General features: G+C 36.1%; 1 protein-coding gene across 5 annotated transcripts in view; it reads right to left on the bottom strand.

Annotated features, from left to right (window-relative positions):
• The window catches only part of mctp1a (multiple C2 domains, transmembrane 1a), a 229,609-nt gene that overhangs the window by 57,226 nt on the left and 156,751 nt on the right, over positions 1-15,632 (bottom strand). For all 5 annotated transcript variants that reach the window (XM_052106496.1, XM_052106499.1, XM_052106498.1 and 2 more), the window contains one exon: positions 6,720-6,839. In XM_052106496.1, the coding sequence (XP_051962456.1) occupies positions 6,720-6,839 (120 nt within the window). The remainder of the gene's footprint in view (positions 1-6,719; positions 6,840-15,632) is intronic.

Genomic DNA, 15,632 nt, shown 5'->3' with positions numbered 1-15,632 from the left:
AGTATTGATATTTTAATATTGAACCACCCTTCCCTAGATGTCAAACAAACACTTGGAAAAGTTTCATAGAAAGTGCTGCCATGTAAGTTGGGAAACTCCGTTTCCTATTTCTGTCTGTCTCTGAAAAACAGAAGCCTTTGGACTGCTGGAGTGCCGCAGCCTGCATTTATGTGTCAGCAGGTTTAGCGGAGAGATACAGTTAGAGTTATCTGAAATGACATCCTGCCAGGCAGAAGGAAGCTGGCATCTCTACTGTAGTGATGAAAACATGAATGATAGACTTTCACTGGGGGAATATTTGTCCTTTCAGAACAACATCAGCTCTCCAAGTGTGAATTTTTGAAAATAAAGCAGAAATTGTAAACTAAGAAAATATGGGTTAATTTAAACTACTGCATTGTTGTCAGGAAAAGTCAATAGCAGTGGCAACGAGGCAACGAGGAGGTTTGTCATGCTGCCAATGACATACACTGAGTATATGATATATTGGTTAAAACAGCACACACACTACTATTGGATGACATTGTTTTAGCCATTTAGATCATATTTTAAAAACAACATCAATGACCAAATATAGCTGCAAGTGGCAATTCCGGAGACAAGCAGACCAATGGCAGAAAATGTGACTGATGAAAATGTGACTGATGAAAATGTGACTGATGAAAATAAACATGTGAATCCCATATTCAAATCCATGAACCGAATTACTTATAATGTAATAGAATTGCAACCAAATTGATATGGTATTGTCAAGAGGTGGTTATATTGGCACAATATAAAGTTTCATGTCAATTAACCAAATCGGTGAAAAGAAACTTTTTTTGGCATCTTGGCTTAAAATTTGTTTTTGCATTATAGGAGGACAGTTTGGTCTATCAAAAATCTTTTGATAACTTTTTGCAAGCATGGTGTAATGATGGCATAGGCCACATTTGGTAAAAGTCTAATGAACAGCCTAGGACTTGTTATCAAATGTAGACTTTCTGATGTATTCTCAAATATTTCACAAATTATTTGACTGACACCAATGGTTATTGAGGCAGAGTTGCTCAAAATGAGCACAGCTAGCATAAGATATTAATTACTTGTGTTTTTGTGAAACACTGTGCTATACAAAACCATTAATGCACACGTAAAATGTAACAGCATCAACCAGTGGCCAATTTAATTGTCAAATTTTGAAAAAACCTCTCGGGCAAAGAGTCAAATATGTCCACCACGTTTCATTCCGATAGGCCTTTGTCAATTATGTCTAATAGCTGAATTTGCCATACTGGCCGCCAATGACAGCCATGTTCTCCAAGCACCAATACTGGGGTCAAGCCCATAATTGGCAGCTTGAGCAAACAAAGACGCATGATGACAAGTTTCAAGTCAAGATCACATGAATGCTGTAGGAGGAGTTATAAAAAACATTTCAATGAAATAAAAAATGGTGGACAGGCAATAAGGGCAGACCATGGGAATTATGGCATCATTGTCAAAACCATAACACAAGAAATTGGACGAGACCATCTCATGAACTTAGGCCTAATTATTTGATTATAGGCCAAATTATTTGTGACACTATTAAGTAGTTATGAGCAATGAAAGCTATTTTTAATATTTCTTGACAAATAGGTGGCACTGTTCCAAAACTGTTCAGGTACCATCAGGGTATGATAGTTATCATATGCACAAAGTTTCATAACAGTGTCAAAGCACAACCACGATACAGCCAAGTTTGGCATGAACAGCATCAAATTCGTTGATGATTGGCCAATGGCGGCCATTTTCATACTTTTCTATCCTCAGATTGAGCTCTTATATAAGTGTGTCAAATTTGGTGAAAATATCTCAATCTGTTTAAGAGTAATATCCATTTACAAAAAAGCGGAGACAACATTTAACATCATCAGCCTGTTTTTGGCCCTTAGAATTGAAATTTTGCCATGTTCCTCCCTATATCAAAGAAGTTGCTTACAGCTATTCTCCTGGTGGTTGTTTCGTTCTGATCGCACAAACGGCCTAGAAGCAATTCGCTAAAGTTTTGGAACTAATTTTAAAATGGTAACGGGCCATAAGCAAAAACATAGCAAATGTGGTATTGTTGCGCTCAGCATGTCCTGAGGAACATAACGATACCAGTCTCATGAAAATAGACCAGCGCCATTAAAAGTTATAAGCTTGCAAAATTATATTATAACAATTTTTGGCCACTAGGTGGCACTAGACTCAAACATCTTGGACACCTTCAGGGCATGGTGCTGATGACACATGCAAAGTTCTCAATGATACGCCAATGTATTTGTAAAATACAGCATTTTCAAAATTCTAAATGGTCGTCGTCGTCAGAAATTTGTGTATCGTTCAACTAATTATGTGGCACTGAATTAAAGAGACAAGTTTCATGATTTTCAGCCAAACCCAATACATAAGTGTCTCAAATTATGTGAAAATATCTTATTCAAGAGTTATAATGTAATGAAATTTGCCATGCTAGATGTGAACATTTTGTGCAGCTTTGCGATGATGAATAGAAATTTTATTATTTTTATATAATTATTAATAAAGGGACTCCAGAGAATGTTTATGCACTGGCAAATAGCAGGTAAAAGTATATATTGTAGATGGCGGCCATGTTTTTTTGAGTATGCAAATGTCTTGATTGCACCTTGGACAAAGATACTGCATGCAGAATTTCAATTTGATCGGACCAACAGTTCCATAGTTTGAGACATTTTTATATTTTTTACTATTATAGCGCCACCAAGATGTAGAGATACACACATTTTTTATTGTCCTTAGAATGACTCCATTAATATGTGTCCCAAATTTGGTAACAATATTTGATTCCATTCAAGAGTTCAAGTAACCATTTAGTAAATGTGGCCACAGCCATTATATATGTCTATTGATATCTTTGCATTTTGGGGCTCCAGAGAATCTTTCTGCACTGGTTTGGTTCCGATCGGTCAAAAGGCCTAGGACTAGTTCGAAAAAGTTGTTTTTTATATACAATTATAAAATTAATGTTTTGTTTCACACAATGGTACTTGAGGCAAAGTTGTTTAGAATGAAGAGATCTACAGTATGGTATGAATAATGTGTTCCTTTGGGAAACACAGCATTATACACAACGATTTACACACATATAAATCACGATAGTGCCTCACGGTGGTCAATTTCTTTTTCAAATTTTACACAGACCTCTTGGACCAAGAGGCAAATAGGCCTAACAAGTTTTGTTCCGATCAGCCTTATTTATCCCTATATAAAAGCTACTGAAATCTTATTGGTCAACAGCGGCCATGTTTTTCAAGGTATGCGACTGTCCTCATATACCTTGATTAAAATTAGACAAAGAAACTGCATGCAAAATTTCAAGTTGATCGGACCAACGGTTCCATAGTTAGAGCCATTTTTAGATTTTTTATTATTACAGCGCCACCAATAGGCAAAGGAGCCAAAGTTTTCAAAATGACCTCATAAGTGTACCAAATTTGGTGATAATATCTAATTCGGTTCAAGAGTTATAACCATTCTAGTAAAGTGACCCACCCACTACATATGTTTTGGTGTACCGTTGATGATTAATACAAATTTCAAAATTTGTATTACATTGATACATTTTCAAATCGGGACTCTGAATCTTTCTGTACTGGTTTTGTCCGATCGTGTAAACGGCCTAGGACAAGTTAATTTTGAATTTTTTCAAACAATCCCAAATAGCTGGAAAACGAAGGGGTAGAGCAAAAATTTGACAGAGGTAAAACTGTTCGGCATGACACAAGGAATGACTGGAAAATAACTATTTCTAACCCTTAAGAAACAAGCATTATGGCCCAAAATGTTTTTTTGTTTTTTTTATTGTTTTGTTCACTACAGCGCCACCTATGGGCCGATCAATGTGATTCAAATTCAATGTGTTCAAAGCCAGCCAGTGTACTACCATCCCTGAAAGTTTCAAGTCTCAAGGCCTGGTCTGCATGATCAGTTTTAGGGCAGAATAATAATCATAATAAATATATATAAATGCATTATAAATGTAATTATAATAATTATAATCTGTAATACATTTTAAATAACTTTTATTTTGCAATAAATAAAATAGTCTTCATATGTTTTCAAATAAAAACTTAATATGTGGTTTGAGTGGTGTTTCTGAAATTCTTTTTTATTTACTCTTGCACCAGTTGAGTTCTGATTTCTTTTGTTACTAGTAAATGTTTGATAATGGTATTTTATCATTTATTTAATTGAAATTTGATACGCAACTTGGTTTGATGTATGGCTTTAATTAGATTTTTTTTTATGGAATTTTTTTGGTCACCACATTTTATATATTTTTTAGCAAATGAAATAATATTTTAGTGCATTGCATTTTCAAACTTAAACTTCTATAATATTTTTAAATTAGCAAACCATTTCACTTGCACAATAATCTCCCAAGTGTCATTTTTAAAATGGGACTAGAGACCAAAATTAGGTCTCTAGTCCCAAGCATTCAAGAGTAACAACATTTAAATTTGAAAATTTAATTTAAAAAGGCAATTCTATAGAGTATTTTTCTGAATTTTAATACATTTAGTGGAATGAGTGAAAATGACAAGAAAGAAGTGTTTTTTGGTATTTTTTGGTGTTATATGATTTTTGAGATTCTTACATTCAGTTTAGACTGCAAGCTCACAAAAACTTTTACAAATAAGAAAAAGAAGAAAATCAGTTCACAAAATCACAATAGGGTTCCAGCAGCTTTGATGCTTGGCCCCCTAAAAAGAACAATAACAGAAACAATAGGTGCATACGCCCCTTCGGTGCTTGGCCCTCTAATTATTATCAGAAAGCTTCACACTTTACCTGTATTCCCCCTAAATTTTCTCTGTTTAAGCGCTGGAAAGCTCTGGAGTGTCCAAGCTAAAGCTCATCAGTTAGTTTCCAGCTAATGGAAAGCAGACTCCCTGTATGTACGTGTGTTTAGTGTTTCAGGCTCTCTCACTCTTGCAAGCCCCAGCAGTGGCTCATCTGTTGTGGTTACAGTCGTCAAAATGCAGAACAATGGACTGTAAGAGAGACGAGAGGTTCTGCAGGGAGGAATAAGAGGTTTAAGGCAGTACCCCAAACTCCAGCCCTCTCATGTGTTTAAAATCCACAGATCCGCACAGTGTCACCTCTGACCCATTACCTAGTTCTGAATCCCTGACTTCTGACCTAGCCGGCTCAAAACAAATAGGAGAAATAAACCATGCAATTAATGACTGCATGAAATATATTTAGGATTAAGCAGTTACCGCAACAGGAAACTGTATGTGTATTTTTCATATTGTCTATACATTACAGTATACATATTTTATCTTTAGATTAGACAGATTAGATGTTTAAATCTTAATGATCTAATCTTTAGAACTTTAGATACTTTTGGAAAGTTGACATGTCCTGTGTGTGACTTAATATTCTCCATCAAAAAACTATATTAAACAACATTGTGCTAATTCTTTTACAATTATTATGCATGCAGCTTTACATAGCTCATATTAATTGTGAGACAACATTTGTCACACTTCAGGAATTAAAATGAAAATGGTTAAGAACTTCAAAGAAATGGTGACCTGTTACAGAATCTAAAACATACACTATGCCTTATACAGTCATATACATTTTAACCAACAATTTTGATGTTGATATAAAAAGTGCAAGTACATTATGCATCCGTTTATTGCTTATTTAAATGAATTGCAGCTTAATTTATTGATATGCATGTTAAATGGGAAGGAAAACTCTATTCTTTAAACTGTACTCATTATATCAAGATAAACACACTCGTAGAGCCACATAAATGTATAATGCATAAGCATAGTTTAAAGTTTTTGCAAACAATGTCGCCATCTACAGGACAAAAAAAAGACCAGGCGGTGTGGACAGTCACTTTCATCAGGTCCTTCAGTTATCCTTTATTTTTTGGTCTCCCATCCAAGTAAAACTAGAGTAGCTCATAAGATTAGAGATTTTAAAAGAATAACAAAGACCCTAAAACAGTAAAACTTTTGCTTGTATCCAGGACACTTAAGAAAATGTAGTTCATATGGCTGTCCCATTTACTCAAAGCATATCCCAGATACTCTAGATATATATAATGGGACTATTCCTGGTAAAAACGTATGTACACCCTGAAATAATGATCTACAAATACTTTTCTATCGTCCTTGGATAATTTGATTGAACTCTAATGCGTTTGTTCAGTTGCTATATCAAGTTCACAAACTCCAACTCAAAGATTCATATGCAAAAATGCATATGCATACACAAATTATTCTTTTTAACTTCAAGGTTAGTTCTCTTATACTTTTATGGCATTAATGCTCCTTTAAGCACACATATTCAGTCCAACAACAGCTTTAAAATGTAGTACTGTAATGGAAATGTTGCAGGGCATTTTGATACTTTGTAAACACACATGAGCATGATTAAAAATGTAACCTTTTTAGAATGATACAGTTGTGACATCATTTCATTAAATAAATAAACAGCCTGTAGTGCAATGCATCAATACTCTAAGTGAGAACCCACTTGCTCCAAAGTTTTTATCCATGTATTTAATAAAGATAATGCCTAATGAAAATATCTGGGATTTTATTAAATTTTGGATTAAATTCAGAAAGTGTAGAGATCACATATTAATTTACTGAATATGAATACGGGTGTATGGAGACAGGTGCGGGTCAGTGTGTGAGGCAACTCACCATGTCTCCCTGTCTAGTGTCCTTTCCTGAAGTGACAAGAATGTAGTTCCAGGCCAGCAGCATCAGCAGAGCCAGCGGGACCATATAGAGCTCAAAATTCCAAACGACTACAACAAAAAACTATAGAAAAAGAAAGAGGAGAGAGGGAGCGTAAAGAATGAATAAATACAAGAACTCCAGTTTCATTCAACAGATTCCTGCATTTATAAAACAAAAACATTCCTCATTCTACTGTACATTTATATACATCAACAAAGAAGACTATATGACTATGTGAAAATGTACAAAAGTTTTAATGTAATTGAAAGTTTTGCAAGAATGCTGAATATGAGTACTTAAAAGAACAAAAGGCCCACATTGCTGATTTATTCAACTTTTTTTTTTTTTTTTTTTCAAATTGCAACAGAAAAAAAAAATTTCCTTCATATCTAAATTTGGCTTTTATTGGGCGCCTTCAGAACACCTGACAACCAATACTACCAAACATAATTTTTCATGTGAGAGAACAGATGATGCTTTTAAGTCTGAACACCGTGAATGAGTCCATCGCTTGTGAGTGTCATTCTCCTAATAAATCCTACTTAAAACATGCAGCCTTACACAAATTTCAGTTCTTATTCTAAAGTAATATGTGGCCCTGTGGCCCATCACCCTGCATCTTAAAATGAATTTTTACATTAAGGGAGCCAGAACCTGACCACCATAGGGCAAGACACACAGTAACATTCTGACATTTTTGTAGCTGGCTTGTAAAATTAAAAAAAAAAAACTTGTTAAATATACTGTTTATGCATTGAGATGACTTTCTGATTAAGATGTGACCCAACTCTCATAATCCAGTTAATATTATATTTTTATAGCACTGCATAATAATTGTCTTTAATGTGCCAGCTATAACTAATGAGAAAACTATGAACTATAGAATTTAAGGAAAAATAACTTTCAATAATTACTAATCCACATCATATTAAAAGAATATTCTGGGTTAAACTCAAGCGACATAATTTATGGCATAATGTTGATTAGCACAAAAAAATACAAATTTGAGTCGTTCCTCCTTTTCATTAAAAATTGCAGCGAGGAACTTACAATAGAAGTGAATAAACACAGAAATGTGAAGCTTATCATTTTATAAAATAACCTACATTAATTATTCTGTTAAAAGTTGTAAAATTGGCTATAACTTTACACAGAAAATGTTAGTAAGTTATTTTATCACATTAAAGTCATGTTAAAACACATATTATTTTCATCTTGTGGCTATATTTTTAAAATAGTGAGTATTCAAATTTTTACAGATTGGCCCCATTGACTTCCATTGTAAGCGCCTCATTGGAACCCAGAAAAGTCAAAATTGTATTTTTGTGGTATTCAATATTATTGCAAAATGCTTTTGATTGATCTTAACTTGTATTGAACTCGGAATATTCCTCATTCTTAAAAAAAAATTTAAAAAATGAAAACGTGAAGAAGAGCCAGTGTAAATGCCTCTGTTTTCTAGTAAAGCCACTAATCGAAACAACTCGCAGAAAATCTCACAACTCATCACAAATGCATTCAAATCTAAATGTAAAATCTCCACACTTTGCTTTTGTGAGAAATATTTACAGCAAAAGCTAAATTCCAGCAGGCTGTGACAATATAATTCACAGATAATAATAATGAATATCTCAGTTTGAGAAAGCAGTGGAGTTCACTATAATGAATATTAATGTAAACTAAACTGAATACAAAAAGACAAAACATAATATTGATGTATTTAGTTTTTTGTTAACTCAGCTGAATACAATAAAACATAACCTGATACTGTTGTATTTAGTTTTCAGGAGTTCAAAGTATTCAATTAATTAAAAATAAATTTTACTCACTTACTGGGTGAAATAATGCAATGGTTATTTGTGAAAGAGTAAAACCTTAAAGTCTCTTTTTAATTTATGAAATGCACTTTAAATATACTAATATACATATGGACATGCATACACACACCACAAAGACCTACATTACATACAAAGGGTGTACACAGCATACAATTACAAGTGCACCAGACATGCTCCCACAAAACACACACACACACAGAGAGAGAGAGAGAGAGAGAGAGAGAGAGAGAGAGAGAGAGAGAGAGCAGTGGCATTTCTCTGGTTCTTCCAGGAATAGGTCAGATGTGTTTTCATGCCCTATGCACTATCCACTACAGCACTGCTACCTCAGCATGCACACACTGCGCATTTTTACGAAAATTTACACAAAACACAAATTAAGCACATCTTTGGTGCATAATAATTTTACAGTAAGTCTCTACTATCAACACTGGCTCAAACTTTATCTACAGTTCTTTAAATGGTCTCTTTCTATAGTGCATGTCTTCAATAAAATCACAAATAGCTGGAGCAAAAAAAAAAACAAGTTCAAATAATGTAGATAATTATTAATTTATAAAATCACAAATATAACTCATTACACTTATTATGAAATAATTATTATGAGTGCACTTATTAGTGAATTCTATAATATTAGGCATTTTAATACCAGTTCATATAGAGCAAGCTTGAATTTATTGCAGACAAAAACAAAAACATATGTAGTGTCCCAGTGGTTAGAGCCAAATATTTATTTATTTTTCCAGAAAAAAGTAACTAGTCAAGTCAAGTCAAGTGGTTTTTATTGTCGTTTCAACCATATACAGTTAGTACAGTACACAGCAAAACGAGACAACGTTCCTCCAGGACCATGGTGCTACATAAAAACAACAAAGGACCAACACAGAACCACATGAGACAACACAACGAAATAAAATACCTATATAAAAAACCTATATATACCTATATAAAGTGCACGTGCAAACATGTGCAAAAAGTACGGGACAGTACAACAAATTTCTGACAATGAACAGGACAATAGACAGTGCAGCGCCGACCAGTACTCAGTAGGGCAAAAAGATGACAGTTTCTAAAAATGTAAACATAACATACTATGAGATAATGTTCTATGCACATAGCAGTTATTGAGTCTGGCCGTGAGGGCCCGAATGCTTCGGTACCTCTTGCCAGATGGGAGGAGGGTAAAGAGTTTGTGTGAGGGGTGTGTGGGGTCGTCCACAATGCTGGTTGCTTTGCGGATACAGTGTTTTTTGTAAATGTCTTTGATGGAGGGAAGAGAGACCCCAATGATCTTCTCAGCTGTCCTCACTATCCTCTGCAGGGCTTTGCGGTCCGAAACGGTGCAAGTCCCAAACCAGGCAGTGATGCAGCTGCTCAGGATGCTCTCAATAGTCCCTCTATAGAATGTAGTGAGGATGGGGGTTGGGAGATGTGCTTTCCTCAGCCTTCGAAGAAAGTAGAGACGCTGCTGGGCTTTCTTGGTGATAGAGCTGGTGTTGAGGGACCAGGTGAGGTTCTCCGCCAAGTGAACACCAAGGAATTTGGTGCTTTTGACGATCTCCACAGAGGAGCCGTCGATGTTCAGCGGAGTGTGTTCACCTTGTGCTCTCCTAAAGTCAACAACCATCTCTTTTGTTTTGTCGACATTCAGGGACAGGTTGTTGGCTCTACACCAGTTCGTCAGCCGCTGCACCTCCTCTCTGTATGCTGACTCGTCGTTCTTGCTGATGAGACCCACCACGGTCGTGTCATCGGCGAACTTGATGATGTGATTCGAGCTGTGCATTGCTGCACAGTCGTGAGTCAGCAGAGAGAACAGCAGTGGACTGAGCACACAGCCCTGGGGGGCCCCAGTGCTCAGTGTGGTGGTGGTGGAGATGCTGTTCCCGATCTGGACTGACTGAGGTCTCCCAGTCAGGAAGTCCAGGATCCAGTTATAGAGGGAGGTGTCCAGGCCCAGCAGGTTCAGCTTTCCAATCAGGTGCTGGGGAATGATTGTGTTGAATGCTGAGCTGAAATCTATGAACAGCATTCGAACGTATGAGTCCTTATTGTCTAGGTGGGTGAGGGCCAGATGGAGGGTTGTGGTGATGGCATCGTCCGTTGAACGGTTTGAACGATCACGCAAACTGCAGTGGGTCTAGTGAGGGGGCAGCTGGGTCTTAATCTGCCTCATGACGAGCCTCTCGAAGCACTTCATGATGATGGGTGTAAGTGCGACGGGACGGTAGTCGTTGAGGCAGGACACTGAAGACTTCTTTGGCATGGGGATGATGGTGGTGGCCTTGAAGCACGTTGGAACGACGGCGCTGCTCAGAGAGATGTTGAAGATGTCGGTAAGAACATCTGCTAGCTGGTCTGCACATCCTCTGAGCACTCTGCCAGGAAAAACTAGTTTTTCCTAACATTGAATTAATATGTTCCATGTGTTCAATCATAAAATCCCAATAATTTATTATAGAAAATAAATACTTGTTTTTCTTTTTGCTTTTATTTATTTATTTGTTTTGCCCCTTACTCCATTCAAGAGGTTCAATCCATGCAAAGGGATCATTCGTTAATCTAACACATAACGGAAACTCATATCTTTGTCTCTGTACTCCGCAGTGTCCATCTTGTTTTCATATGCCTGGGGGTCACTTAACCTGTCGCTGAACACAATCTCTTAAGTTTGGTTATTCTAGCTGAGGGCCCGAGTTTGATTGACAGTTGATGTAAGCGGACACTTCGCCTGCTTAAAGTGACCCTTCTCTCTTTCACACAGTCCACTGGCCAAGAGAGAGATGCCCAGGGCTCTAGGGACATTCTTTTAGCCCCAGACACTCATGTAACCCCCAGTCCCCCACAGAGAGCCCTCCTCAGGGAGGGAAGGGCCACGGACCCCCAGAAACCAGACTGAAGGGGAAGAGAAAGGTCTGAGTGAAAGAGAGGAAAGGGAGAAACTGAATCTGCAAACAGGCGACAAGAGGCTTTGTCAGAGCGCATCCAGGTATTCACAATCCCAGCCACCAACAGTTCAGCAGCTTTGGCGGTCATTCTGGAGCCACGACAGTCAGTTTCTAATTTCTCTGTGTGAGTTTCTGTACTTCAGTACTGCAGTGTTCAGGTCAGGGCACATACTGTAAACTCTCCACCTGCACAGATCCTCCTCTTACAATGATTCACCAAGCCTCGGGGCCGACAGTAATCTAATACAAACTAAGACATCTATTCATGAAACTGTCTCTAAAATGTAATTTTCTGTAAACACATTAATCTAAAAGAAAGAAAGAAAGAAAGAAACGGAAAAATATTTTTTTGAATAATTGCTATTGCCATCAATAACTATGTAACTGTGTAACTTTAAAAGCACAACATCCAGCTTTCAAAGTTAAAGAAGACGACAATGGTATCACAGATGATACGGGACACACAGATTTCTTTCACTGTTCTTCTCTTTTTTTAAAGATTTTCTTTTTTACAAAATCTACAACATCTATGCAGGAATTATGAAATGGTTTTCAAACAAAATAAAATTGGAACATGTTAGATTGGAAAAGTTTTTAATAAAAAAATATTTATTCAAATTTGAAAATGTATAAAATGAACAGAAAACTAGAAATGAATCTGAAACATGTCAAAATAATGCCTGTTTTCTTCACAATTCTCAAATGAATTTCAATAATTGGAATATTAAAGAACTAAATGATTTTAACATTTTAATGCATCCACATCCATCTCTGACATCAAGTGTCATGTAAATTTAATTTTAAATATCTATTTGATTTTATCCAAGCAAAAGCACTTGAGATTAAGTCCCTCAACAAAAGCCATTGCTGATCTAAATCGGCCAAGTGTTTCAGCATCTCTCTAGTTTTTTGGAATGGACAACGTGCTCGTTTTGGCAGCCAATTTCAATATCATTTTGGCACTTTGTGTTGTGGAGTGCAGGCTTGAGCACTTCAGAGCAGGCATTTGAGAATTAGCACATTAAAAGTGTGTTACCAACACAGCCTACAACAGCCCCGATACTTGGACTTCAGAAAATAAGTCATCACATCGTGTTGATTATTTTAAATAGTGCCAATGGTGGGTAGAAATATGCCAAATAAGAGGCTGATTATGAACGTCAATAACTCATCTGCTTTTTGGCTGGATTTGTGAGGTGGAGATGTTTGGAGTGAGTGATGCCACACTGCCATCTTTTGGCTCATCAAAGAACATTTTAGTTCTTTCTTCTTGAAACCCAATCTGACTGTATTTATACAGTTTATAATGAAAAGAACATTCCTAAAGTTATTCTATGCACTAATAACTGAGTTAGGTGAGATCACATAGAAACAATACTCATAAATTGCCACTACTGACTGGTGATTCATTCATTATTGAAGTACAACCATCATAAACAAAGGTTAATTGTTAAATACAAGTTCCATCAACATCTGTGCAGAATTTGGTAAGTTACAAAAAAAGTAATCCACTACAAATTACTAACTACTTCTCTAAAATGTTAATAATATTACTTTACTGATTATTTCATTGGGAAAGTAATCGCATTACTAATTACTGGACTTTTAAGTTAATTTCTAAAACACATTTATTTTGTTTTTCCGCACAACAAATTCAAAACAATGTCTATTTTCTCCTTAATCATTGTTGCACACCCTGCAAACAGATGTACATATGAAGATATTAATTTACATTTTATATTATATTAATACATTGATTGTATTACACATACATAATATATATTTTTTAAATATTAGTAACCTTAGTGAAAGTAATTACTTTCATTTATAGTCACTAACTATAATCTGATTACTAGAATTTAAAATGTAATGTTACACTACTTTTTGTGCCTAAAAGTAATTAGATTACAGTAACTAAATTACTATATTTACTAATTTATTTATAGAGCACTTAGTAATCTAATTACACCCAACACTGCATCTGTGGCATGCTGTCGATTAGCACAGAAATGTATTTCTATGTCCCTCAAGTTTGCAAAAGGGTAGTTGACAAATAACATGTACATTAAGTTTATTTTTTTATTTTTCATCAAAAATAACATTTCGGTTACAGTATATAAATGTATAATATTAGGGACAGTGTATCTTTAAGATATAGTGACTGGTCAACATGTCAACATTTTATTTGCCTTAACTAGTTCATTTTAAATGGTCCTGCATTATGACACATATATTAAGCCAAATATTCTGCGTAGTTTCTATGAATGTGAGTTCATAAAACCTGCATGCATAATAATCATGAAACTATAAGTAAAATAGATTTAGATGGAGTACAGCATGTCACAATTTCTCAAAAGTATTTCAACTACCCAAAAACAAAAAAATGAAACTTTATGATAGAAATCTACTTGCAATGGAAGTGTATGAGACAATATGGGGAACGTTGACTTCCACTGTAAGTGCTTTTTCTTCTGTGATAATAGAGATTAAGTTGTATTTAATCCATGCCATTTTCCCCTTAATACAGAAAATTATTCTTGTTGCTGTTGGCTGACAGGTGACTCGGACCAGAAAGGTGCCACCTTGTAGTACACAGTGGCTAAAGACACATGGAGCATTTGTTTCTCTCTTCCTGTCTCCTGTATTTTATATAAATGCAAAGCAGGTGAAGGCTGCTCCAGTTTCCTGTAGTAGCAGCTCTCTTGTCTGGGCGCTCCCACTGATAAGAGTCCTACTTTACCCCACATAAAAGAGCCAGGTATCATTTCCTTACTTCTCCCCTTCCAAAATATCTCCCTCTCTTTACCCTCTACACACACACACACCACTCTTATTCCCCAAGACACACAATACCTGCTCTATTTGCTCCCAAATTCAAGGCCAAATTGCAGGTAGAATTACGGCAAATTTGTTTGGAGGAAGAGTTGGTGCCGGAGCAATAATGAGCTGGGGAGGGCTAGGGTGGCGCGGGGTTGGCTGGCACAGAGCAGCCTTTATGAACAGCTCTCTGCCAGCCAGAACAATGGCCCACTTTCACTCAGCACAAACGCTCAGCTTACAGGTGTTCACAGACGCACAAACACTCACGCGGACACCCACACACACTTGAAAGTGCACGCACGTATGCATGGATGAGCGCATACACGCACGCGTATACTCTCGAAGCTTTGTCCATTTTGCAGATGCTGTGAGCTGTGTTGTATTGAATTGCCGGCACGCTATCAAATGCATGTCTCTATGTGCGCACGATCACAAATATCCACAAACGCATCAAGGACTTACACACAAAAGTTTACACACATTGAAGGAATGGCAATTTGGAGTATTTAGAGCATAAGAAATGAGACAGTAACGCACAAAAAATTATTCATAGTCTCTGCTTCTGTAAATAAAATCTCATTAGTATATAAAATAACATTAGTAAATATAGAATTTAAAAAAAACTCAAAAGCTAACCTAACATAACTAACAAAAAACAAACCAGAAGAGCGAACACTGAAATGCTGAAAATTAATTAAAGCTGAAGTGTGTAATTCCTGGAATTGACATTGCAAAAATTTGTTGAGTTTCTCAATGTTGGGCTTGTCGGAATGTTCAAACAAATAATGTTTTGATAGCTCCATAGAGCCACAGTGTTTACACTTTTTGGGGAATCAACCTATGAATGGCTCATTAATAGTTGAATGTCAATCTGCGATAAGAGAAAGTGTTTTAACAAAAAATCAATACAAAATACACACGTCACCTTTAAGGAAAGGCAGGAGTTTTTGGAACACCGGTGTTCAAAGGACAAAGTTCTACTTGCACGCTTACAGATACCAAACAAAAAGCCTTTGGGAGAGTTTCTGCAAACAAATTCACAACAACATGAACAAAAACACCATGAATAAAACCTCAAAACCTAACCTAAAAACAAAAACACTCCAATGTCAAAAAGGCACAGACCGAAAAATACCGGAATAGCAAATCACAACACTTGCTGTACATCGTAGCTGGTTTTATCTGTGTGTTGCGAGCAGACCCTTTGCTTTGGCTAACCTATGTACAGAAAGCACCTGATGTTCTGTAAGTCTTGAATGCAAAATCAC

The sequence above is a fragment of the Xyrauchen texanus genome, chromosome 3, assembly GCF_025860055.1.
Source record: "Xyrauchen texanus isolate HMW12.3.18 chromosome 3, RBS_HiC_50CHRs, whole genome shotgun sequence".
In the NCBI taxonomy this organism is placed as follows: Eukaryota; Metazoa; Chordata; class Actinopteri; order Cypriniformes; family Catostomidae; genus Xyrauchen; species Xyrauchen texanus.
The sequence above is the reverse complement of the archived record's forward strand: the minus strand, read 5'-3'. Positions and strand labels throughout refer to the sequence as shown.